The sequence below is a fragment of the Elgaria multicarinata genome, chromosome 2, assembly GCF_023053635.1.
Source record: "Elgaria multicarinata webbii isolate HBS135686 ecotype San Diego chromosome 2, rElgMul1.1.pri, whole genome shotgun sequence".
NCBI lineage: Eukaryota > Metazoa > Chordata > Lepidosauria > Squamata > Anguidae > Elgaria > Elgaria multicarinata.
In genome coordinates, this window is record NC_086172.1 from 176,713,999 (window position 1) to 176,737,926 (window position 23,928).

General features: G+C 46.2%; 1 protein-coding gene across 1 annotated transcript; it reads left to right on the forward strand.

Annotated features, from left to right (window-relative positions):
* The first annotated feature begins 46 nt into the window (after positions 1-46).
* AP5M1 (adaptor related protein complex 5 subunit mu 1) lies at positions 47-16,453 on the forward strand. The gene is made up of 8 exons (XM_063118165.1): positions 47-421; positions 6,353-6,995; positions 9,805-10,032; positions 11,948-12,087; positions 13,488-13,573; positions 13,999-14,114; positions 15,916-16,012; positions 16,321-16,453. Exons 1-8 carry the CDS (start codon positions 354-356, stop codon positions 16,401-16,403), a joined length of 1,461 nt encoding a protein of 486 aa, XP_062974235.1. The 5' UTR covers positions 47-353; the 3' UTR covers positions 16,404-16,453.
* The last annotated feature ends 7,475 nt before the right edge of the window (positions 16,454-23,928 follow it).

Here is a 23,928-nt window from a genome sequence, read left to right on the forward strand (position 1 = left end):
TGGGCAGGCAGGGGGGTCTTTATAGTTTGGGTCGAGGGGTGTCTGGCATTTCAAGGGGGGGCAGTGAACGAAGGTTGCCCTAAACTGCAGCGGGATTCTCTGCTAGATTTCGGGTTGGAGGGTGTAGCCGAGGAGAGAAGGTTTTCCTTGCCCCCAGTGGGACAAATTCTGAAATCTGGGATCCTCTTCCCCCATTCGAGGAGATAGTACTTGCACTAGTATCAAGGAGGAGGAGAAGTGATTTCTGAGCAGGAATTCCCTTAGCACCCGAAAGATGATTGCAGCCACAGGAAGATCCTCAGCTGTGAAGCCATCACAGACATGGTGATCCCGAGACCTGTTAGCTGCCTGCGATGGCTTTAAGGGGACTGTGGATCATCAGCCATGAACAAGGGGCACAGGGCACCGTGCTGTTTTCCAGGTAATACCACTGTACTGCTTGATCCGAGCCTGTAGAAGAGCTGGTCATAAAGATTGTCCACCATAAAGATTGTCACTCTAGGGGTTGTTCTTTTATTATAGAGTCATAGAATAGCTGGGGGAAAGGTAACTGCGACTGGGGAAGGCAATGGCAAACCACCCCACTACAAAGTCTGCCAAGCGAAAGCAGGCATCCCTCTAGGAGTCAGCAATGACTCAAGTGCTTGCACGAGAGGTTCCTTTCCTTTTCCCATAGAATAGTAGAGTTGGAAGGGGCCTAAAAGGCCATCAAGTCCAACCCCCTGCTCAATGCAGGAATCCACCCTAAAGCAGCCCTGACAGATGCTTGTCCAGCTGCCTCTTGAAGGCCTCTAGTGTGGGAATAGAGCCCACCACCTCCCTAGGTCATTGGTTCCATTGTCATACTACTCTAACAGTCAGGAAGTTTTTCCTGATGTCCAGCCGGAATCTGGCTTCCTGTAAATTGAGCCTGTTATTCCGTGTCCTGCACTCTGGGATGATGGAGAAGAGATCCTGGCCCTCCTCTATGTGACAACATTTCAAGTCCTGTAACAGAAGTCATGCTTCTCTTCTCCAGGCTAAACATGCCCGGTTCTTTCAGTCTCTCATAGGGCTTTGTTTCCAGACCCCTGATCATTCCTGGCTATGTTGTGAAGCAGAATTCCTTGCAGGAGTTGAACCACCACATAGGGACGTCAGAAGCTGCCTTATACTGCGCCAGACCCTTGGTCCATCTAGCCCAGTACTGTCGACACTTGATTGGCAGCGGCTCTCCAGGGTTTCCAGCTCCCAAGTTTTTCCAGACCTGCCTGGAGATGCTGGGAATCGATCTTACAACCTTCTGCATGCAAGGCAGGGGCTGTACCACTGCGCAACCACCCTTCCCACATTAACCACCATTTAGGGGAAGGACCGTAGCTTAGTGGTACACACATGCTTTACAAGTGGAAGGTTTGTGGTTCAATCTCTGGCATCTAGCAGCTCAGCTGTTGTCTGGAGCTGCCCCTTTCCAGCATGTAACTCCTCTGCTGAGGGAGCTGCACTGGCTGCCTGTTCGCTACCAGGCCAGGTTGAAGGTTCTTGTACTTGTGTACAAAGCCCTAAACAACTTGGGACCAGGATACCTGAGAGAGCGCCTTCTCCCTTACCAACCTGCCCGGTCACTGAGGTCATCCGAGGGCATGCTCCCGGTGGTTCCACATAGACCCGTCCTCCGATTGGAGTCCACCAGGGGAAGAGCCTTCAGCGTGGTGGCCCCCCTCCTGTGGAACTCCCTGCCCCTGGAGGTCAGGCAGGCGCAAACTTTGTATTCCTTTCGGTGCCTCCTAAAAACACCATTATTCCAGGAACCGTGACCAGCCACGGTTCGCTGTACATTTTGCTTCTTTTACAATTTATTTTAAAGTGTTTTATTCTGTTTTTATTTTATTTTATCTTGGACACTGCTCCGAAATTTTCAATGGGGTATATATATATATAAGCGGTATATAAATATTGTTAATAACAATAATAATAACAGTAATAATCTTTAGTTAAAATGGGTCAAGGAGCAGGTAATGGGGAAAGGATCACTCTGCCTGACAATCTGCTGTCTTAACCGCTCCCAGTCACAACAGATCATACTGGGTTAGATGGTCTGGTATAAGGCAGCTTCCTCAGTTCCTGTGTAACCTTTGCAAAATCTTTTCCCGCTGGGATTGCCAGAGATGTGAACGCTTGCTGGGGATGGGAAGATTCAGGGAAAATGTGTTTTTGTTTCCAGATTTTCCCAAAAAAAATCCACGGGGCATGTATTTCCCTCCCCACATCCCCCCACTATTTTTTCCATTATTATTTTTTAGGCTGTCACTTCTCTACAAGAAATAAAGAATCTGAACATGACCTAAGTCGTTTGCAACATTGTCTGTTGGATGAATCATCCCAGCAATGACACTGTGACTTGTTATTGCGATTTCTAATCCTAACATAGGGCGGTCTATATACACTGCAGGCTGTTTCTTCTTTAAAGGCCCTTTTCCCTCGCTCCAAGGATCTCTTTGCAATTGTAGTTGGGAGTGGAAAGGTTGTGGGCTCTCCCACACTAGAGGCCTTCAAGAGGCAGCTGGACAACCATCTGTCAGGGATGCTTTAGGGTGAATTCCTGCATTGAGCAGGGGGTTGGACTCAATGGCCTTGTAGGCCCCTTCCAACTCTGCTATTCTATGATTCTATGATTAAGTCTCTGTAACTCCCTGAACTACGAGGATTCCCAGAATTCTTTGGGGGAAGGCTTGACAATTAAAATGATATAAAACCATATGTCAGAGTATACAGTACTATACTAGACAAGCAAGTGCAAAGTCAAGAGGTGCAGCTATCTGGGGTACAGGCATGTCAGTTGGATCATTCATCCATTATCCAGTGCTGCCTCTTGAAGGCCTCTAGTGTGGGAGAGCCCACAACCTCCCTAGGCTAGTAATTGTTCTGCTTCTCAGAACTGATTGAAAGATCTATTCACACACCTGAGGTGGCAGAACTAGCACCCAGCTGTTCATAGAATCATAGAATCATAGAATAGCAGAGTTGGAAGGGACCTACAAGGCCATCGAGTCCAACCCCCTGCTCAATGCAGGAATCCACCCTAAAGCATCCCTGACAGATGGTTGTCCAGCTGCCCCTTGAATGCCTCTAGCGTGGGAGAGCCCACAACCTCCCTAGGTAACCGATTCCATTGTCTGACTGCTCTAACAGTCAGGAAGTTTTTCCTGATGTCCAGACGGAATCTGGCTTCCTGTAACTTGAGCCCATTATTCCTTGTCCTGCACTCTGGGAGGATCGAGAAGAGATCCTGGCCCTCCTCTGTGTGACAACCGTTCAAGTATTTGAAGGGTGCTATCATGTCTCCCCTCAATCTTCTCTCCAACCCCCAGAAGGGGCAAGGCAAAGGCAATTAATCATGTAGCACAGGGGTGGGCAATTTGTTGGCCTACCAATCCCATCAGCCATAGCTAATGGTGTGGGATCATGGGAGTTGAAGTGAAAACATCTGTGGAGCCACAGGTTACCCTCTCCTGATAGCGGATAGAAATTCTGGGTTTGTGGGAGAGGCCCCGAATGTATTTCTTGCAGCATGAACACAGTTTGGAAAGTACTGGTCTAAACAGATGGCAGAACTGCAGCTGGAAATAGGATGTTGCTGAGGTTGCACCCAGCAACCCTTTGCAGACACTCTGGTCGGCATGTTACGCGTCTGCTGCAGAGGCTGCTTGCAATCAACCCTGAGCGTGGTGGCTTAATTGCTGCCACCACAGCAGCATATACAGCCAGTCACCACACACTGCTTCTTAGAATCATAGAATAGCAGAGCTGGAAGGGGCCTCTAAGGCCATCGAGTCCAACCCCCTGCTCAATGCAGGAATCCACCCTAAAGCATCCCTGACAGATGGTTGTCCAGCTGCCTCTTAAAGGCCTCTAGGATGGGAAAGCCCACAACCTCCCTAGGTAACTGATTCCATTGTCATGCTGCTCTAACAGTCAGGAAGCTTTTCCTGATGTCCAGCTGGAATCTGGCTTCCTTTAACTTGAGCCCGTTATTCCGTGTCCTGCACACTGGGAGGAGTGAGAAGAGATGCTGGCCCTCCTCCGTGTGACAACCCTTTAAGTATTTGAAGAGTGCTATCATGTCTCCCCTCAACCTTCTCTTCTACAGGCTAAACATGCCCAGTTCTGTATCCATAAGATGCTCCATACTAGCACTCCATTCAGGGGCCCATAAATTTTGGCTAGCCTTTGTAGCCAATCAGAAATTTGTGGAAGCCAAGATTCTTCCCCTTTCCCGCCCCCAATAGGTGGAGTTGTAGACCCTGACCCCCTTTTTCCTAGGGTGGCTGTCACTAGTGTGGAGACCCTCCACACAGAAAATAGCATGGTGACCCCCTTTTACATATTACGGAGATGGTGACACAAGACGTAATTTTGAAGCTGTTCTTGAGAAGCCTGTGCTAAATAGAATGTGTTGTCTGGTCCTGAAATCACACTGTTCTTCTGTCCTGCCATGGGGTCAGAATCCTTGGTAAATTTGGTTGAGCCACTGCCCTGGTTCTTGCATCCACTATATTTATGTATTTATTTATTTATTTTATATACCGCCCCATAGCCGAAGCTCTCTGGGCGGTTTACAAAAGTCCTCTCCATGTGGTGGAGTGAAGAGAATCACGTCCCGTGTTGATGTGCCCCAGATGCAAAATCACACAAATGCGCAGTTTAGCCCCTCAAAAAAAGGTGGGAAGAATTTGCATGCAGCGAAAGGGCTTGCACCACTCCAGTCCAAAAGAGCTGGTGAATGTGTGAACAAGACCACAGCATCGCTTTCACATGAATATTGGGAGGATTAAACAAAAAGGAACGTAAAGAGCATATACTGATTCTGTGAAATCTGTACACAAACTGTGATTGTGATTATTGAGGTACAGCAGTAATTGTAGTCTGCATTGTAGACTCAGGAACACTTCAGCCATCCTTCAGCCAAAAAGGGAATTAGAGACAACAAATAAAAGCCTTCCACCATGCCAGGTTCAAACACCAATTCCACATAATGCCAATTATCCCCTTTTGTTCATTCCTACTGTACTTTAAAGTGACACTGTCAACTTGACATTTTGGAATTAAATTAATTTTGGAAAAAAAATCGAGCTTCTGACGGGGAAGTCTTTTAAAAAATAATTACTGTACAACATAGTAGTTAAATCCATTTGTAAAAAAAATTACGGTTTTTCTGCTCTCCTGTTGATACTATGAGGGTTTGATATTTCTTTTACTCCTCTGAATAAGGAGAGAATTAACCATAGGACTCTACTTAATAAGGCGAGATATGGAAGAAACTAAGGATCAGTCGGCCAATTGGAGAAGACAAACTTAAGTCATTGTTTCTCAGGTTTATGGCAGAGGCAAAGGACAAAAAGCATAGGGCCTAACTGATTTGCCTGTTTTGATCTGTAACAGACCTAGTAATAGTCAAGGATGTCGGTTTCCCCAGAGTATGAAGTCACGACCTCTTAGGAGTTTAGCCTGTTTAGCCTGGAGAAGAGAAGATTGAGGGGAGACATGATAGCACTCTTCAAATACTTAAAAGGTTGTCACACAGAGGAGGGCCAGGATCTCTTCTCGATACTCCCAGAGTGCAGGACACGGAATAACGGGCTCAAGTTAAAGGAAGCCAGATTCCAGCTGGACGTCAGGAAAAACTTCCTGACTGTTAGAGCAGCACGACAATGGAACCAGTTACCTAGGGAGGTTGTGGGCTCTCCCACACTAGAGGCCTTCAAGAGGCAGCTGGACAACCATCTGTCAGGGATGCTTTAGGGTGGATTCCTGCACTGAGCAGGGGGTTGGACTCGATGGCCTTGTAGGCCCCTTCCAACTCTGCTATTCTATGATTCTATGAATGACTGTAAAAGAAGCAAGCCAGCTCACGAGCCTTTGAGCGCTTGTAATGCCCCATTCCCCTCAGTATACATAGCCTCACGTGTGCTTCATGTGGAGGCCTGCATGTACAGTAGCCCGATTCATGCTGTAGTTTCCCATCAGAGCAGGAGGGAGAAAGAGGGTGCTGAAGGGGTCATCGTGCTTGCAAGCCTCTGCCTGGCGCCCCTGCCTCTCACGAAATGGTCTGCCTGGGCATCAGCGTGTGAATTGGAACAGTAATTTGGTGAAGTAGGCTTCTGTGTTGGCCCAGCGTAGGGTTGGGCTCCATGCCATGTATCTAATCACGTAGAATAATGGCAGACAGGTGTGGAGTGAACGTCCGCTCTTTGAGGGTACAGATGTGAGGCCAGTTTGAAGCACGCCATAAATACTGTTACAGATGTGCTGAACCATTAGCCAAGCAACGGAATGTTAATGTTGCTGCTCTGCTTCTGTTTCCGTGTTGCAGGCGTTACCCTACAGTGGAAAAGCGAGCGAAATCCTTCAATGGATCAAGTTACGTGCCCGTGCCAGAAGACGGCCCTTTCCTGAAAGCGTTACTTTTTGAACTGAGGCTGACTGACGGAGACCAAAGCTTTGTAGAGCGTCGGGATGGCTGTTCCCGAATCAACAAGACTTCTGTCTATGCGCTGCAGGCCGAGAGGGGAGACCTCTGGCCTGTGGTGGCTTTCCAGAAGAGCGGGTTGGTCTACGTTGGCCTGCCTTTGGTTGAGCAATCTGTAACGCCACCCCCACCCCTCTTCAGTATCAGTGGGATCTCTCAGACCTTTGACCTCCTGTCCAGGCTGCTGGCTTTCATGAGCTCCGGTCAGAAGAGCGAAGGGGAGAGGAACACCAAAATCAGCCACCTCCCAAGCTTGCTCATGCAGGCCTGTCCGCTCGGCACCCCGCTAGATACAAACCTGAACGGCTGGGAAAATAATCACGTCGCCCCAAGTAGCCACCCTCCGAAGCCGCCAGCTTGGAGAACCAGCACATACAAGGGAAAGCCCCAAGTTAATGTCTGTATCACTGAAAAAGTCAAGTCTGTCCAGTATGACAAAAGGGATGTGGTGGACATGTGGCAGGTTTATGGAACTGTAACTTGCAAGGTGAGACGATTTCCTGTGCAAATCTCTCTAACCTATTTGACACATGAATGCACCTGGAAAAGTAAAAATTCAGCTCATTTTTATCTTGGCGTATGGGGAAGCTGAACTTAATATTTTTAATGCTTCAGCATGCTGCAGAGAAGATACTGCTTTTTTTAGATTTGTGAATTAAACGAAAATGAAAATCTCACTTTACGGTTACGCTCTTGCAAACCTTGCTCCTAGTTTTGCTGGCTTAAACAAGAGTTTAAAAATGCTGCTACTAATATTTTATCATTTTTATATCACTTTTCAGTATACAGTTCTCCGCATGCAATCCTTATGTTATTCATCCTCATAATAGCCCCATGAGAGAGGTTAAGGTGAGAGACATTGGTTTATTCAGGCATCGCACCAAACCTTAACTATAGCTTGGCATGATATCTGAATTGACACACCATGGGTTGTGAACAATCAGCAAACCGGAATCAAAAATTACGGTTTGAAATGGGATGGCAAACTGTGGTTCATTGCTCTATCTCCAGAGATCTCTACAAAATGCAAGCGGAGGAGTTGAACGGATGAAAAGCCAAAGCAATAAGGTGCTCTAAACCAGGGTTTGGCTATTCATTTGGAAGCTCAAACCCTGGTTTGGGTTCTAAATAGTGATGAGTGCAAAACATGTTTCAGTGTGATGTCTGAATGGAGCCACTGGTAATGCCATCCTTGTGTGTTTACTTAAAAGTGAGTGCCACTGCATCCAGTGAGGCCTACTCCTTAGTAAGTGTGTTTAGGATAGCGGCCTAAGTAAGTTTCACAGCTAAGTAGTGGTTTGACCTCTCGTCTTCCAGGTACGAAAAAAACCAGGGGGATCTTTATGTTTTACATTTTAGGGGACATTAATGAAATTACAGGTTTGGATCCTTTACTCTATCTGATTACAAATACGAAACATTTAAAATATAAAGATTATGAACATGTATGGTTACTGCAGCTAGAACATTCCACACAAAGCTTTGGAAAAGAAACAAGCTCCCAAGCAAAAAAGCAGTGGGAATATAAACCGTTGAAACGGTGCTGTTATGCCCAAACTAGCCAATTATGTAAGTGAAAGAAATACGGAAAGTAAAGCTACATCGATTGTGTAGCTGGTTTTGTAGTCCTGCTAAGCTCTAAATGCGCAAATGAAAGTGTTCCGTGCCACAATTTCAGTATTTTAACATCCTGATCCCGAGCTTGCTTATTCAGAAAAAAAAGAAGACGTACTACATTCAGTGGGCTTACTTCCTTGTAAGTAAAGAAAAACAAACCCCACCCAGCCACAACCTTCCCCTCTAGCTAGGAACTCAAGTGGGTAGCAGGGAATGCTCCCGTCATCACCCTTAGCCCCTCAGCACCCCGGTAGGGGCGTTCTTTGCCCCCTCCCCAATTCTAAGCTAGAAAAGAAAGCTGAAACGGCTCATTTTCACCTGAAACGCTCACTGTGGCAAGTCGAAAACGGACCTCTGGATTTGCCAATACAGCTGTTCCAACAGATGCCATTCTGTATGGCATTGGTTGCCAGGACCGCCTTTTACCAGCTTAGGGCTAGTTTGGCAGCTGCGGCCTCACCTAGAGAAAGCTGTCAGAGCCAGAGTGACATAGACCTTGGTCACATCCAGGTTAGATGGCTCCAATGTACTGTGCAGGGGGCTGCCTTTGAAGAGACTGAAAGAACCAGGCATGTTTAGCCTGGAGAAGAGAAGATGGAGGGGAGCCATGAGAGCACTCTTCAAATACTTGAACGGTTGTCACACAGAGGAGGGCCAGGATCTCTTCTCCATCCTCCCAATGTGAAGGACACAGAATAATGGGCTCTAGTCACAGGAAGCCCGATTCTGGCTGGACATCAGGAAAAACTTTCTGACTGTTAGAGCAGTGCGACAGTGGAATACCTTTCAAATACTTAAAAGGTTGTCACACAGAGGAGGGCCAGGATCTCTTCTCCATCCTCCCAGAGTGCAGGACACGGAATAACGGGCTCAAGTTAAAGGAAGCCAGATTCTGACTGGACATCAGGAAAAACTTCCTGACTGTTAGAGCAGTGCGACAGTGGAATCAGTTACCTAGGGAGGTTGTGGGCTCTCCCACAGTAGAGGCCTTCAAGAGGCAGCTGGACAACCATCTGTCAGGGATGCTTTAGGGTGGATTCCTGCAATGAGCCAAGGGTTGGATTCGATGGCCTTAGAGGCCCCTTCCAACTGTACTATTCTGTGATTCTATGAAACAGCAACTGGTACAGACTGTGGGAGTTAGAACACTTGTGTGGACAAGGTGACTCAGATGTTTGTTTCCAGGCCCAATTCAAGGTACTGGTTTGAGTCCTGAAAGCCCTAAATGATTTGGAACTCTGTTATCTGAAGGACTGCCTCCACCTATATGAGCCAGCCCAAGCTTTCAGATCAGTGTTGGTGGCCCTGCTCTCTGGCCCAGCAGCAGCAGCAGGGCTTTCTCAGTGGAACTCCCTCTCCAAGGCGATGCATATGGGCCTCATGCCTGAGGCGTTTTGAGAGGGGGGGAAACAACTCTGAAGAAGCATTTATTCCGGTCTGCCGTTGGTACTTTAAAAAAAGCTTTGACTTCCGTGGGTGGCGGTGGCATTTAGAATTGTAATTGTATTTTCATTTGTTTTGTAACCTTTGAGTGAGGATCGTGTGCCCTGAAAGGCAGGTTAAAAATATATATTTAAAATAAACAAAAGGTTGTGAATAGACTATTCATCAGTGAGGCCTGTTCCCATTCTCATATAGTTCTGAGTTTGCTTTGAAGACCTTTGTTTTTGTCTTTGAAGTGTGACATAGAAGGAGCTGCTCCCAACGTGACGTTCGGCCTGAACCTCCCTGCCAACGGCTCTCCCCTCCAGGATATTTTGGTCCACCCTTGCGTCTCTTCCCTCGATTCTGCCATCCTGACCTCCAGCAGCGTTGGCATAATGGACGACTCGGCTTTCAGCGGACCTTACAAATTCCCTTTAATACCTCCTCCAGACCTTTTCAATCTGTGCTTTTATACTTCCCAGGTAAGGCTGCATGATTCGTAATGCGAATGTGAATCGGGCAGAGCCAGCATGGTCAAGCATTTGCCAAAGTCAGTGCCCCAGCAGGGAGTGCACAGGCAGACACTCCTGGCCCTGCTGCCACCTGTGTACTCATCTCTGGCGCTATGGGGGTCAACATTGGATTGCAACCAGGATGATCAGGGGTCTGGAAACAAAGCCCTATAAAGAGAGACTGAAAGAACTGGGTATGTTTAGCCTGGAGAAGAGAAGATTGAGGGGAGACATGAGAGCACTCTTCAAATACTTAAAAGGGTGTCACACAGAGGAGGGCCAGGATCTCTTCTCGATCCTCCCAGAGTGCAGGACACGGAATAACGGGCTCAAGTTACAGGAAGCCAGATTCCGGCTGGACATCAGGAAAAAATTCCTGACTGTTAGAGCAGTACGACAATGGAATCAGTTGCCTAGGGGGGTTGTGGGCTCTCCCGCACTAGAGGCCTTCAAGAGGCAGCTGGACAACCATCTGTCCAGGATGCTTTAGGGTGGATTCCTGCATTGAGCAGGGGGTTGGACTCGATGGCCTTGTAGGCCCCTTCCAACTCTGCTATTCTATGATTCTATGATTTGACCTCCAACAGCAGCAAGGATGAGAAACAGCTGGCAGCAGTGGCGGTGAGGAGAATGGGGGCCACACTGAGAGCATCTTCATAGAATCATGGAATAGTAGAGTTGGAAGGGGCCTATAAGGCCATCGAGTCCAACCCCCTGCTTAATGCAGGGATCAACCATACCCAGACTCTGCACTTTAATCAAGCCCATTTTTGAACACTTGGAACGAGCAGTATTTTGTTCACTCAAAGTGGAAGACTTGGCTGCCTGCATGAGACATTTCTACCACCGACAGCCTGCCATCCTCAAATGCAAACAATATTAAGATGAGATGTAAAATAATTCTATAGTAAACTTCTTAGGAAGACTGCAGAACGACTTCTCAGTGTGGCTACTGGTAATTGGGGATCTTGGCCAGATCAATGGTACAGGTATGGTGGTGCTTCTGGTTTGGGGCCCAGAGAGTGGGGGGGGAAGTCCCTTGCCCCCTCTCTGCTTCCCCATTGTAGGGGGTGCGTTTTCCATGCCCATTGTGTAGTTATAAGAAGTGGTGTGGGTCATAAAAGAAAGTCACAAGGAAGGCCAAGGTGCAAATATTCCACACATTTTGGGTGGCAAGACCCGATTTTTGGGTGGGGCGGGGTCTGTTGGTAGGGTAGACAAAGAGGAGATAATTTGGGCTGGCAGACTTAACAGATTTGTGAAAGATGCAGAACTGAAGGAACATCTATCTGACCTACATAAAGATATTTATCTCAAAAGAAGTATTTAATGGATACAGACTTTCACACGTGGGATCATCTTTGCAGAATTTTCATGTAAGGAAGGCAAAGTAGATGCCATACCTTCCCGTATAAGAACTTGGGTTCTTATAACAATGGATGAACGCTTCTCAGCTCTGATTCTGAAAGGAATCTGCGAGTTAGCAACGTCCCTCCTGCTCATTACATGCTCTGAGTGTGCCGTTGGACGAGTTTTTGGCCTTCATCCTAGAAATATTTCCAACACCCCGCTGATCGGTGGTTTAGAGAATCTAGCTTGCAAATGAGTTGTTAATTCCTGTTTTCCATCAGAATTAAGCACTTTCTGCCTAATTATCTTACTGTTTAGCAATCAGAGAGTTTATATTTGACATCTGGAAACTGTCATCCCATTTTAATTCATTTTATTTTATTTTAGAATTTGCACTCTTATCACACGCCTCCAAGGAAGCCTCAGGGTAGCTTTACAACATACCAAAAACAGAAAACACCAATTGATAAAACACATGAAAATGATCTTAAAATAGGAATATAAAGAATTCAGCTCTTTCTCCTACCCTGCCCAGGTGCCTGTTCCTCCTATTTTGGGATTTTACCAGCTGAAAGAAGAAGATTCACAATGGAAGTTTACCATTCACCTTAAGCTTCATGAGAGTGTAAAAAATTCTTTTGAATACTGCGAAGCCCGTATTCCCTTTTTCAACAGGTGAGAATAATGCAATTTCCATTCATTCATTCATTCATTTCATTTCCATACCACCCAATAGCGAAAGCGCTCTGTGCCGTTCACAACAGTTACATTCCAAGATGGACAGAAATATAAAATAAAATCTTTTATCATACAAACATTTTCAGACAGCTTAAAATAGCTAAAAAAACAATTACAACGAAATCCTGGACTTGATCAATTCCCCAATATTCCCCTGTTTCAAGTGGAAATTTTAAAAATCAACATATCAAAGGTGTTGTTTCCTTCCCTGGCTGTAAGTGAACAACGTTGGGGACAGGTCTTGAAAAATCTCCCTCTGTAAAAACCAGTTTTCAGCAGCAGGAACCTCAAGCTAACAGAGAAAGGAGGAGGAGAGATCGCATCTAGTCTCTTTTCTTACCTATCATCTAGCTTTCTCATGAGGAAACCCATTAGGCGTAATGAAGCTGCTAACGCCTGGTTGAACTTCTGCAGAGCACACACACTGCCCCCAGGAGGGACCAACAAAGCAGGACATGGTGCAACAGCACCCTCCCACCCATGTTCCACAATTTAACTCTGCGCTGTGTGAAGAAGTCCTTCCTTTTATTTGTCCTGAATCTCCCACCATTCAGCTTCATGGGAGGACCCCACTAAATTCTAATATTATGAGAGAGGGAGAAAAATGTCTCCCTATCTACATTCTTCACACCATGCATAATTTTGTACGTCACTCTGCACAGCATTGGTTATTTGCTTTGGTTATTTTGGCCAAATAACCAACGTTGGCTAAAAAAAACCTCCCTTCCTGCAACCTGGGCCCCGTGTACACACAGTCTTCGGGGCGCCCTGAAAGCACTTCAGGGCGCCTCGAAACTCCTAGTGTAGCTACCTGGTCAGAAGAGATGGAGGAAGAGGCGACGGCGGCGAAAAGTTCCCAGGGCTCGACGGCTTCTCTGGTGAGTCCTTGCCGCCGAGCCCAACTCTCCGCCGGCCTCCTCCTGCTGCCGGCGAAAGAGCCGAGCTCTCCAACCTAGGTAGCTCTTTCGCCGGCAGCAGGAGGCCGGCGGGGAGTTGGGCTCGGCGGCAAGGATTCACCAGAGAAGCCGTCGAGCCCTGGGAACTTTTCACCGCCGCCGCCTCTTCCTCCGTCTCTTCTGACCAGGTAGCTACACTAGGAGTTTCGGCGCGCCTTGAAGCGCCTTCAAGGCGCCCCGAAGACTGTGTGTAGACGGGGCCCTGATAACCCATGGGGGGGGGTTAAATAACCAACCATTGACTATTTAAACCGCCATTGGTTATCGTGTTGTCTGAACCCAGTCATCGTCTCACTTGACCATTACTTAACGAAGCAGCTCTTGAGTAACTCCTTGGTTATTGTAACTTTCAATGGTGCTTTGCTCTCCTTTTGGTGACAGGGGGCCCATTACACACTTGGAATACAAAGTCAGCTATGGCCAACTTGAGATACTGAAAGAGAAAAGCCTGCTGGTTTGGGTCATAGGTAAGACAGAACTCTTTATTTTCCTCTTTGTAGGCGAAGGGAGGACAGCTTGTTTGGAAAGACCTTGCTGACGACTCTGTTTACCGTTGGGCCAAAAAGATGGGCCAAGCCCTCGTTCCCTTCCCCAGTGGGATTAACCGGCAAGGACTTCTTTTACTCCTCTAGCCATGAGTTGATGGTCGAGCGTGTGGGCTGTGAGCCAGGAACGTGCTGGTTCTCACCTCAGCTGTAAATTTACTACATGTGGCCTTAGGGTGCCCTCAGTTTCCCCTTTGTAACGTGGGACATATAATACTGTCCTTCCTCAAATGATGATGCTTGTTGGGCTCTTAGAAGTGCCATTATTATGAGTTGCTCTGAAACCATTATTATCGTCATTAAAAACATTATGAGTTGCTCTGAAATCTTTTTCCCCTCCTCTACAGGACAAAAATTTCCCAAATCGTTGGACATTTCCCTGACCGGGACGGTCGCTTTTGGTCCCGTGAACCCAGAGCAGCCAGTTGAACCTGTGTGTAGCGGCAGCACTGCCTATGTCAAAGTAAGGGATGCTGTAGGGTGGATTCCTGCATTGAGCAGGGGGTTGGACTCGATGGCCTTGTAGGCCCCTTCCAACTGGCTGTAAGAAGTAACCACTTCAGGAACTAGCCATGTAGATTGGTCTTTATTCCCAGCATGTTTTGAGGTATCTTCCCCCCCCACCCCAGGGAAAAGGTTCTTATATTTAATCCCAACTAAAAACTGCCTTAAAAACAACAATACTATCATGCAGCGGACAGCCCGTGCGGTGCAGTGGTTGGAGTGTTGGGCTGGGAGTCGGGAGATCCGGGTTCAGGTTCTAGCCCCTGCTTGGCCATAGATGCTCACTGTGCGACTCTGGGCCAGTCACAGACTCTCAGCCCAGTTGACAGTCGCCAGGGTTAGCTCACAACAGTATGGGGAAACAGCTGGACATCAGGAAAAACTTCCTGACTGTTAGAGCAGTACGACAATGGAATCAGTTGCCTGGTGAAGTTGTGGGCTCTCCCACACTGGAGGCCTTCAAGAGGCAGCTGGACAACCATCTGTCAGGGATGCTTTAGGGTGGATTTCTGCATTAAGCAGGGGGTTGGACTCCATGGCCTTGTAGGCCCCTTCCAACTCTGCTATTCTATGATTCTGTGATTCCCCCCCACAGGCTACTGTGAGAATTGCAGCTAAACTCAGAGGGAACAGGGAAATCTGAGGAGGGTGGCAGAGGGCGGCGGCAGCCCTGCTAATCAAAAAGCCACAGTACTTCGACTGAACGATATGGATATCATCAATTTATTTTTCATTTTATTTATTTATTGCATTTATATCCCGCCTTTTTTACTCCAAGGAACCCAAGGCGGCAAACATAATCCTCCTCTCCATTTCATCCTCACAACAACAACCCTGTGAGGTAATAATAATAATAATAATAATAATAATAATAATAATAATAATAATAATATTTATTTATTTCTTACCCGCCTCTCCCTTTGGATCGAGGCGGGGAACAACATTAGAACAGGAATCAATACATCTTAAAAATTCTTGATTTTACATTGATCTGGATAGGCCTGCCAGAAAAGACTAAAGCTGCCTTAAAATCACACAGAGAGTTAATTTTACAAATCTCCGGCAGGCCATTCCACAATCTGGGGGCGACAGAAGAAAAGGTCCTCTGGGAAACTGATGTCAGCCTAGTTTTAGCTGACTGAAGTAAGTTCACCCCAGAGGACCGGAGTGTGCGCAGCGGACTGTATGGGAGAAGACGATCCCGCAGGTAACCTGGACCCAAATCATTTAGGGCTTTAAAGGTAATGACCAACACTTTGTACTTTGCCCGGAAACTATTTGGCAGCCAGTGGAGTGATTTTAATGTTGGGGTAATATGCTCACCCCTAGATGTACCGGTGACCAACCTGGCTGCCGTATTTTGAAGTAATTGAAGTTTCCGGACTAGGTACAATGGTAGCCCTATGTAGAGTGCATTGCAGAAGTCAAGCTTTGAGGTTACCAGCGCGTGCACAACCGTCTTTAGGTCTTCTGACTCTAAGAAGGGGCGCAGCTGGCGTATCAGCCGAAGGTAGGCTGGGCTGAGAGTCTGTGACTGGCCCAAAGTCACCCAGTGGGTTTCCATGACCGAGTGGGGGACTAGAACCCGGATCTCCCGACTCCCAGTCCAACACTTTAGCCACTACTCCACACTAGCAGCAGCATTTTTTGCTGCCACTGTTTTGGTTGCAAAGATTCCATGTAAGTTGCCAGCATTTTTCCTCCCCAGCAGAAATGAGTCCGTGCATCTCTCTCAGTGTTTTCTGCTTCGTTGTCTTTAGCTTTATTTTAGAATCCTGGATTTCACGCTTACTGGCTGTTACACCGAGCAGCATTCCATCCAGGTCTTTTCATCAGGAAAACCAAAGATCAGTACAGGTGAGCAGGTTACATCTTTGGCAATTTCAATTGAATCAGAACGCATTTACGGAAGCGTGAAGGTATACCCAGGTGAACTTGCTGTGGATTGGCTATTTCAGAATTATTGTCTGCAGAATTTAGCTTTTAACAATATAGATTTCTAAGTGAACGTATTATGGACCTTTATTATGTCTTATATAAGTATCTCAGGTGTTGTGTTTTTTAAAAAAAATCCTAAACATATTTATTTAATTAATTTGTGTTATTTCTGTATTTTAACTTGCCACTAAGAGCTCATTTTCTCTCTCCCTTTCTTTTAATTTTAGCTCGAGAAGTGCTTTCTTCTGATTACTACATCTGGAATTCCAAAGCCCCAGCACCTGTTGTGTACAGAACCTTACTTTTCTAATTTCCCCTTCAGTTTTGTACTATAAATGAAAAGTAAATTTACTGAAATATTTTAACCTGTGTGTTTGTTATTTAAAACTCGCACTTTTGGAAAACAATAAAATAAATAAACACGCAGTCCTGTGCGTGTTTAGGCAAAAAAAACTCCCACAGCTCCCATGCTGGCTGGGGAATGCTAGGAGCTATAGGACTTTTTTCTGTTTCACCATTCCTAGAATTTTTATTTTATTTATTTATTTATTTATTTATTTAAGGATTTTTATGCCACCATTCAGCCAAAAAAGGCTCTCACGGCGCTTACAAAAGTATTTCTTGACAGTCCCTGCCCACAGGCTTACAATCTAAAAGACATGACACAAAAGGAAAGGGGATTGGGAGGGAGGAGGAGGAGGGGGAAAAGGAAAGCAAATTCAGGCACTACAATCTAAGTTGTAAAGTTCAGCAGTGACAGTTGACAGCAGGAGGGAGGGGGCTCTCAGCTGGAGCTGGACCCAGGCACGGTGGAGAGGTGCCTGGCTGCTGCTTCCTCCCTCACTGGTGGCCTCTCCAGAGACAGTTGGTAGCAGGAGGGAGGGGGCTCTCAGCTGGAGCTGGACCCAGGCACGGTGGAGAGGTGCCTGGCTGCTGCTTCCTCCCTCACTGGTGGCCTCTCCAGAGACAGTTGGTAGCAGGAGGGAGGGGGCTCTCAGCTGGAGCTGGACCCAGGCACGGTGGAGAGGTGCCTGGCTGCTGCTTCCTCCCTCACTGGTGGCCTCTCCAGAGACAGTTGGTAGCAGGAGGGAGGGGGCTCTCAGCTGGAGCTGGACTCAGGCACGGTGGAGAGGTGCCTGGCTGCTGCTTCCTCCCTCACTGGTGGCCTCTCCAGAGACAGTTGGTAGCAGGAGGGAGGGGGCTCTCAGCTGGAGCTGGACCCAGGCACGGTGGAGAGGTGCCTGGCTGCTGCTTCCTCCCTCAATGGTGGCCTCTGCAGAGATATTGCACCCTAAAGACCTTTATTTTCCAGAATGCCGCCCATCGCACCCATTCGTACCCTATTTCAGACAATGCGCGGTGTATAGCTTCCATTTTCCAGTCCTTGAATAGCCAAAGTTACCTGTAGCCAAACACACTGTATGTGTGTACCTTCACCACCACCATATCATCAATTCTGTTTAAATAGCCCTGCTACTTTTCTAGGATGCTAGATATTGGAATGTCTTGGCCATGAATTTAAGTTGAGGGAGAAACCCTGTTTCAGGTGCTGCTGCTTTTATAGCCCTATTTCTGCTTCTTTAATCATTCCCATTAATCACCACACTCTCCCACCTTTGGCCAAGCCATTTTTTAAAAAAAGAGAAACATGTATAAAGTAATATGATTTTTAAAGCATTCCTGAGCATGGGCAAAGTGCCTTTCCCTCACCACTGAGCAACTGTAGCTTCTGCCCGCACCCTTAGCATTATGGAGCTGGGTTTTCTTCCCAGGCAGATGACAGGACCTTAAGCGTGCCCTGCGAACACAGCCCAGACATAAAAACTATAGCTAATGGTGGTGTTCCCTTATTTTCCTTAACCGTATGCCAGTACATCATACTTCCTTCCACCACTGGTTTTGGGTGTTTGGAGAAAGAAAGCTGTCACGGCGTTGGGATGAAGGAGGTTAAATTGTGGAAAACGCTGATGCATGTATAGGTTTGGTCTTCTGTTATACCCAGGCTCCAGTGTTCTTTTTCAAGGGAGCGATAATACATCTTAGCTGTTGTTTCGCTCCTGCTTAGGTAGGGTTTGCCATTGTGCCAGGCAAGTTCCTGTAAGCAGAGAAAGAACCTTGTCTGTTGGTTGAGGAGTCTAGTTTCCAGTTGGAGCTAGCTAGCTATGATTTCTGAAGTCCCTGTTCTTTGCCTGCCAGGTGGATAAAGCAAGCTCTTTGATTCAGGACTCAACTGGATGAATCTTTTGAAAAACATAGAAATGTATTCCAGTTCTTCTGCACATAAAATAGATCTTCCACTACCTAACTACGAGCAAGGACAAAGAGGAAGAACATTTTCTTCAAGGCACAAATGCTTGACCATGCTGGCATGTAACGGCAACTGAGGATTCAACAACCCATGCTCTGTTGTCATTTGACACCATTCAGAGAACATGCTAAGCCATGGTGGTTAAGCATTTTGAGCTAAACATGATGTCTTGGCATGTCGTGTGAATCATGACAGCATGTCGTGTGAAACATTCATAACCATGATGGCTATATAACCATGCTGGCTACATAACCACAGTTTTAAACACGTTCACTAACCATTTGCTGCAAAAGGGTTAGCAGCCTAACCATGGATTAGCGTGTGGTCTGAACAGGCCCACTATGTGCGAACTAGGGCTGCAGCCATGCCTTGTAGTGAAAACGTCTAAAACAGTGGTTCCCAATTGGTGGTCCGTGGACCCCAGGGGGTCCACGTAACCCACCCAGGAGGTCTGTGGCACCATTCACACATTCACCATTCATTTCTGGAGTCCACTGACGACGAATTCCTACCAGAAGTAAAATATAACATCACTGAGCACCTGCGTGATTTAGCAACTAGCTTCAGAGATTACTTCCCTGCACCTAATCCTGAAAACTCACGGAGAAGGAATCCTTTTGAATGTGGTGATGTACAACTAACGACTCTATCTGCGGAAGAGCAAAATGCACTTGCTGACGTGACTTGTGATGGTTCATTGAAATCATTTTTCAAAGAATATAGACTGGACCAATTCTGGGTGAAGGTTTTTCCTGATTATAAGAAGCTAGGTGAAAAAGCTTTGAAACATCTAGTTCCCTTTTGTTCCACATATCTTTGTGAACAAACATTTTCGACATTTTGTTATATGAAGAACAAGCATAGAAATCGGCTTCATGTTGATCCAGATTTGAGATTAAAGATAGGAAATATTGAACCGGATGTGGGAGGGACTGTTCGGGACAAAAAGAGGCATGATTTCTCCCATCACTTTTAGGTTTAGTAGCTCCTAGACATGTCATAATTTGTTCAATTGTAAACTAGACGTTAGTAAAATTAAATTTGCCTTTATATTCCTAACTAAATCATTGTCATTTTTGCGTGGTAATATCACAAATATCACAAATTTTATGGTCTGTTTTTTAGTATACCTAAAATCCTTTGTTTATTAGGGGAAAATACCCCTTATTTTCTCCAAAAAATTGCTTCACGCATGTAACTACTATAGAGATAACAATTTTTTCAAAAGTAGGGAGTCCATGGCTTGGCATTTGAAAAACAAGGGGTCTGCAGTACTTCGTTAATTGGGAACCACTGGTCTAAAATGAATGTAAGCATCCAGAAGTGAACAACACTCAGCACTCTCTCACGGCTAACTTCCCATATTTATGGCACCATTTTGAAATATATTCTTAGTGGGCATTTCATGAATAAGAAAATAAGACTTTCAGGGGGAGTGGGGAATTAAAATGACATCGGTGTTTTTAGATTTCGTGAATTCAGGGGCTGGACCCAGATTTAAGTCGGATCAACTGTGCTGGCAGAAGTGGACTTCGCCATCGCCCCCCACTCCTTCTTACATTTGCCTCCCAGCTCCAGCCCCCTGGAAATGCTACACAGAGAGTCAGGAGAATTTGCTGAATGGGGGGTGCTATCATGTGGAGGGAGGAGGCATCCCCAAAATTGGCTGTAGGGACCTTCCGTGAGAAGGTCCTTCCCTGGCACACAAGGCACACCCTGGATACAAACCCAATTCTTTCAGTGCAATTTTGCTCTTTTCAGATTTGTTTATAAAGCCTATTCACAAAGTTCCCTTTGAAGACTGAGAACAATTCTTAAAATCTAAAATTTCTTAAAGGGGGGCGGGGGGGGAAGCAATACCAGCAAAAGATACTGACCAGTATTAAGATCATCACCAGGTTTCTCCTCTTTTGAAAGTCAGCAAACAGAACAAAAAATAAACTTTTCTGAATTTTAAGGAGCAAGGAAGGCAGTTCTCTCTGGGTTTTGTTTGTTTTTACCGGTTTCTTTAGGAACACAGGAAATGGAATTCAGCAAGTTATCAGAAAATGAGCAGATTTGTGAAAGGTGGGTGGAGGGGAAAAAACCTTGGGAACCTGGAGAGTAGCACAAAAGGAGAGGCAAACAGCACCTTTCATAACCAGGCACAATGGCGTAACTTTTGTTTAACAGTACGCTTTGTGATAAATAAGATCAGTGACTGTGTATGGTGGAGAAGTTTTAAAAGTATAATTTGAAAAACGGCCCAGGTTGAGATAGTAATCTCATAGCTGGTTAAACATCTTAAAGAGTAGCTTGATTAACGCAAGCCATACCGCTCTGTTGAAACTGTCTGGCAAAACTTCTAAAAAGACAGCTAAGGTGTGCTGAAATTAAAATCCCCTGTTTCTCAAAGATATCATCTAGGAGACACCCCATGTGAGACATTAGTTGCTTCTGGAGAGGGGTGGGTGTGTGTGCACGCACAGACACATCTGAACTAACCCTTTGTTGTGCATAGACGTACCTGGTTCACACAAACAGCAGACAGGGTGCTAAATTTGCTTCTGGACCAGACCACAAGAGATCACACATGCATAGAGTGGTCAATCACACATTGCGAAAAAAGAGGACACAGGGCTGCACAAATATTGCCTGTGCTAATGTATATGTGTAGATGAAAATTTAGAAATAAATTTAAGTCAAAATGCAATACATTTCTCCATAGTGGGGGAGGTTATGACCAGGTGTTCTGTGTACCTGCTCAGTCTGCCGTCCAGGTGCTATGAGTGAGCTTCTTCAAGGCTTATTTCGTCCTTCTAGTTGCTTTAAACCTGACTTGGACTGGACATCAACTTCAAATTCAGGACACCTTCAAACAGAGGACTGCCCTATGACTGACCTTCAAATAGAGGACTGTCCTCTGTAATGTAGGATGCCTGGCCACCCTATGATAAGCATCTCCTCACCATCTTGCACGTAGAAAACTGAATTCTAGCCTTGCCTTCTCTATGATATGCTATCCCCGCACACAGAAAACGACCATGCTGGAGATAAACGTTCTAGGCTAGTTTTCGAGCTATGGGGAGGATTTGGTGAGAGTGTACTCAAACAGGAGGAGATTCCCCTCCCTGCAGCCTGTACTATATCAGGTGTGAATGGGTACTAGCTCTGAAAAGCATGGCCGGTAAATAATATACCCATTCTATAGATGGGTAAGCTGAGGGTCAAAACAGATTTCACAAAGGAAGTGTGTGAACAGATCTCCCTGGGGTTCATTTTCTTTTGATTTTTTAAAAAAGCAGCTAAGAGGGAAAGGGCCTGAAATGTGGGGAGGGGGGTCATAGCCCTTTGATTTTCCAATTGAACCACTTCCCCGAAGCCTGAGAGTGGGGCAAGTTTCTGTATTTCCCTCCCCTAAGAAAATAATAGCAGTCTTGGGAAGGGGGCAGTTTCAGACACACTCTCTCCAAGTACCACAATTTCAGTCCAATGCACTCTCCCCACAATTGCTTCCATATATGGGGAAACCAAGTCCCATCTGTCTTGACCCTTAAAACATGATTCACTTCAGACACAATCCTACAGATGTTTAGATGGTGGGTGGGTGGGGGAGTCCTGCAATTCCCAGCATTCATCTGGGATGCCCAGAAAGGCTGGCTTTTCTCAAAATACTCAGTGGACGTATTGAACAGTGGCCAGGGTTCAAAAGCCAACACTATTGCCACAGAGTGTTTGAGACAGTGTTTGCAAAACACTTCTATTAACACTTTTGTAAACCGCCCAGAGAGCTTCGGCTATGGGGTGGTATATAAATATAATAAATAAATGTCATAAAATAATTTACTGGTGAATCGCTGTACCACCCCAGAACTCCCAGCAATAACTGCAGTTCTTCGGGAACTGTTATCTGTGGCGCAGTCAGCATTGATCATCGCAACATCTTTTAGATGTGAGCGAAAGAAAGGTTTTGCTTATTATTAGGGTGCCTACTGGACAATGTCCATGCCATCATTGCCAGAGCATCTCAAGTTCCAGACTGTGCCATTCTGAGTGGCCCATCGTTTATTTATTTATTTACAATATTTATATCATAGAATCATAGAATAGCAGAGTTGGAAGGGGCCTACAAGGCCATTGAGTCCAACCCCCTGCTCAGTGCAGGAATCCACCCTAAAGCATCCCTGACAGAGGGTTGTCCAGCTGCCTCTTGAAGGCCTCTAGTGTGGGAGAGCCCACAACCTCACCAGGCAACTGATTCCATTGTCGTACTGCTCTAACAGTCAGGAAGTTTTACCTGATGTCCAGCTGGAATCTGGCTTCGTTTAACTTGAGCCCGTTATTCCATGTCCTGCACTCTGGGAGGTTTGAGAAGAGATCCTGGCCCTCCTCTGTGTGACACCCTTTTAAGTATTTGAGGAGTGCTCTCATGTCTCCCCTCAATCTTCTCTTCTCCAGGCTAAACATGCCCAGTTCTTTCAGTCTCTCTTCATAGGGCTTTGTTTCCATGCCGCTCCCTATCTGAGGATTTTGAAGCGGTGAATAAATGGGCGGGGAGGAGAATAAAAACATCATTCGAATTATATTTTAAAAGAATAGGTACAGATTGAAGCATGGCCGATCATTCCAGGAAGGCTTCTTGAAACAATAATGTTTTCAGAAGGCGCTGAAAACAATACAACATTGGTGCCTGCCTGACCTCCAACAGCAGGGAGTTCCAGAAGAAGGGGGCCACCACACTGAAGGCTCTTCTCTTGGTGGACTCCAATCGGACCATAGGTCCATGTGGAACCACCAGGAGAAGTGTCCCATCTCAGTTCTTTTTTCTTTCTTTACCTTCACAAACAGTCCACTCACTCTCTGCAGTATTCAAGCATGTCTCCTCCAATTTACACCCACCCCCCTAAGAAAACATCTCTTCCCACTGCCCCAAAGAATAATGCTTTCCCTCACAGCAGTACTACTCCCAGCAATGCCTGCTTGTGGGGTGTCACTTCAGCAGGCACTAGTTCAGCACTGAAGCCATACAGGAAAGTGGTTGAAGTGAACCTGGGTTTGGAGGTGTGTCAACTGGTTCTGGATGGGGTTACACTCCCACTGAAAAACTGCGTTCGCAGCTTGGGGGATCCTCCTGGATCCGTCACTCCAAATGACGGCCCAGATAGATGTGACGGCCAGGAGTGCCTTCTATCAGCTTCGGCTGATACGCCAGCTACGCCCCTTTCTAGAATTGGAAGACCTAAAGACGGTCGTGCACGCGCTGGTAACTTCGAGGCTCATCTTCTGCAATGCACTCTACATGGGGCTATGTTTGTGCCTAGTCCGGAAACTTCAATTAGTCCAAAATATGGCAGCCAGGCTGGTCACTGGTACACCTAGGGGTGACTACATTACACTAGTTTTAAAATCTCTTCACTGGCTGCCAATTAGTTTCCGGGCAAAGTACAAAGTGTTGGTTACTACCTTTAAAGCCCTACATGGTTTGGGTCCAGGCTACCTGTGGGATCGCCTTCCCCCGTACAATCCGCCCCGCACACTCAGGTCCTCT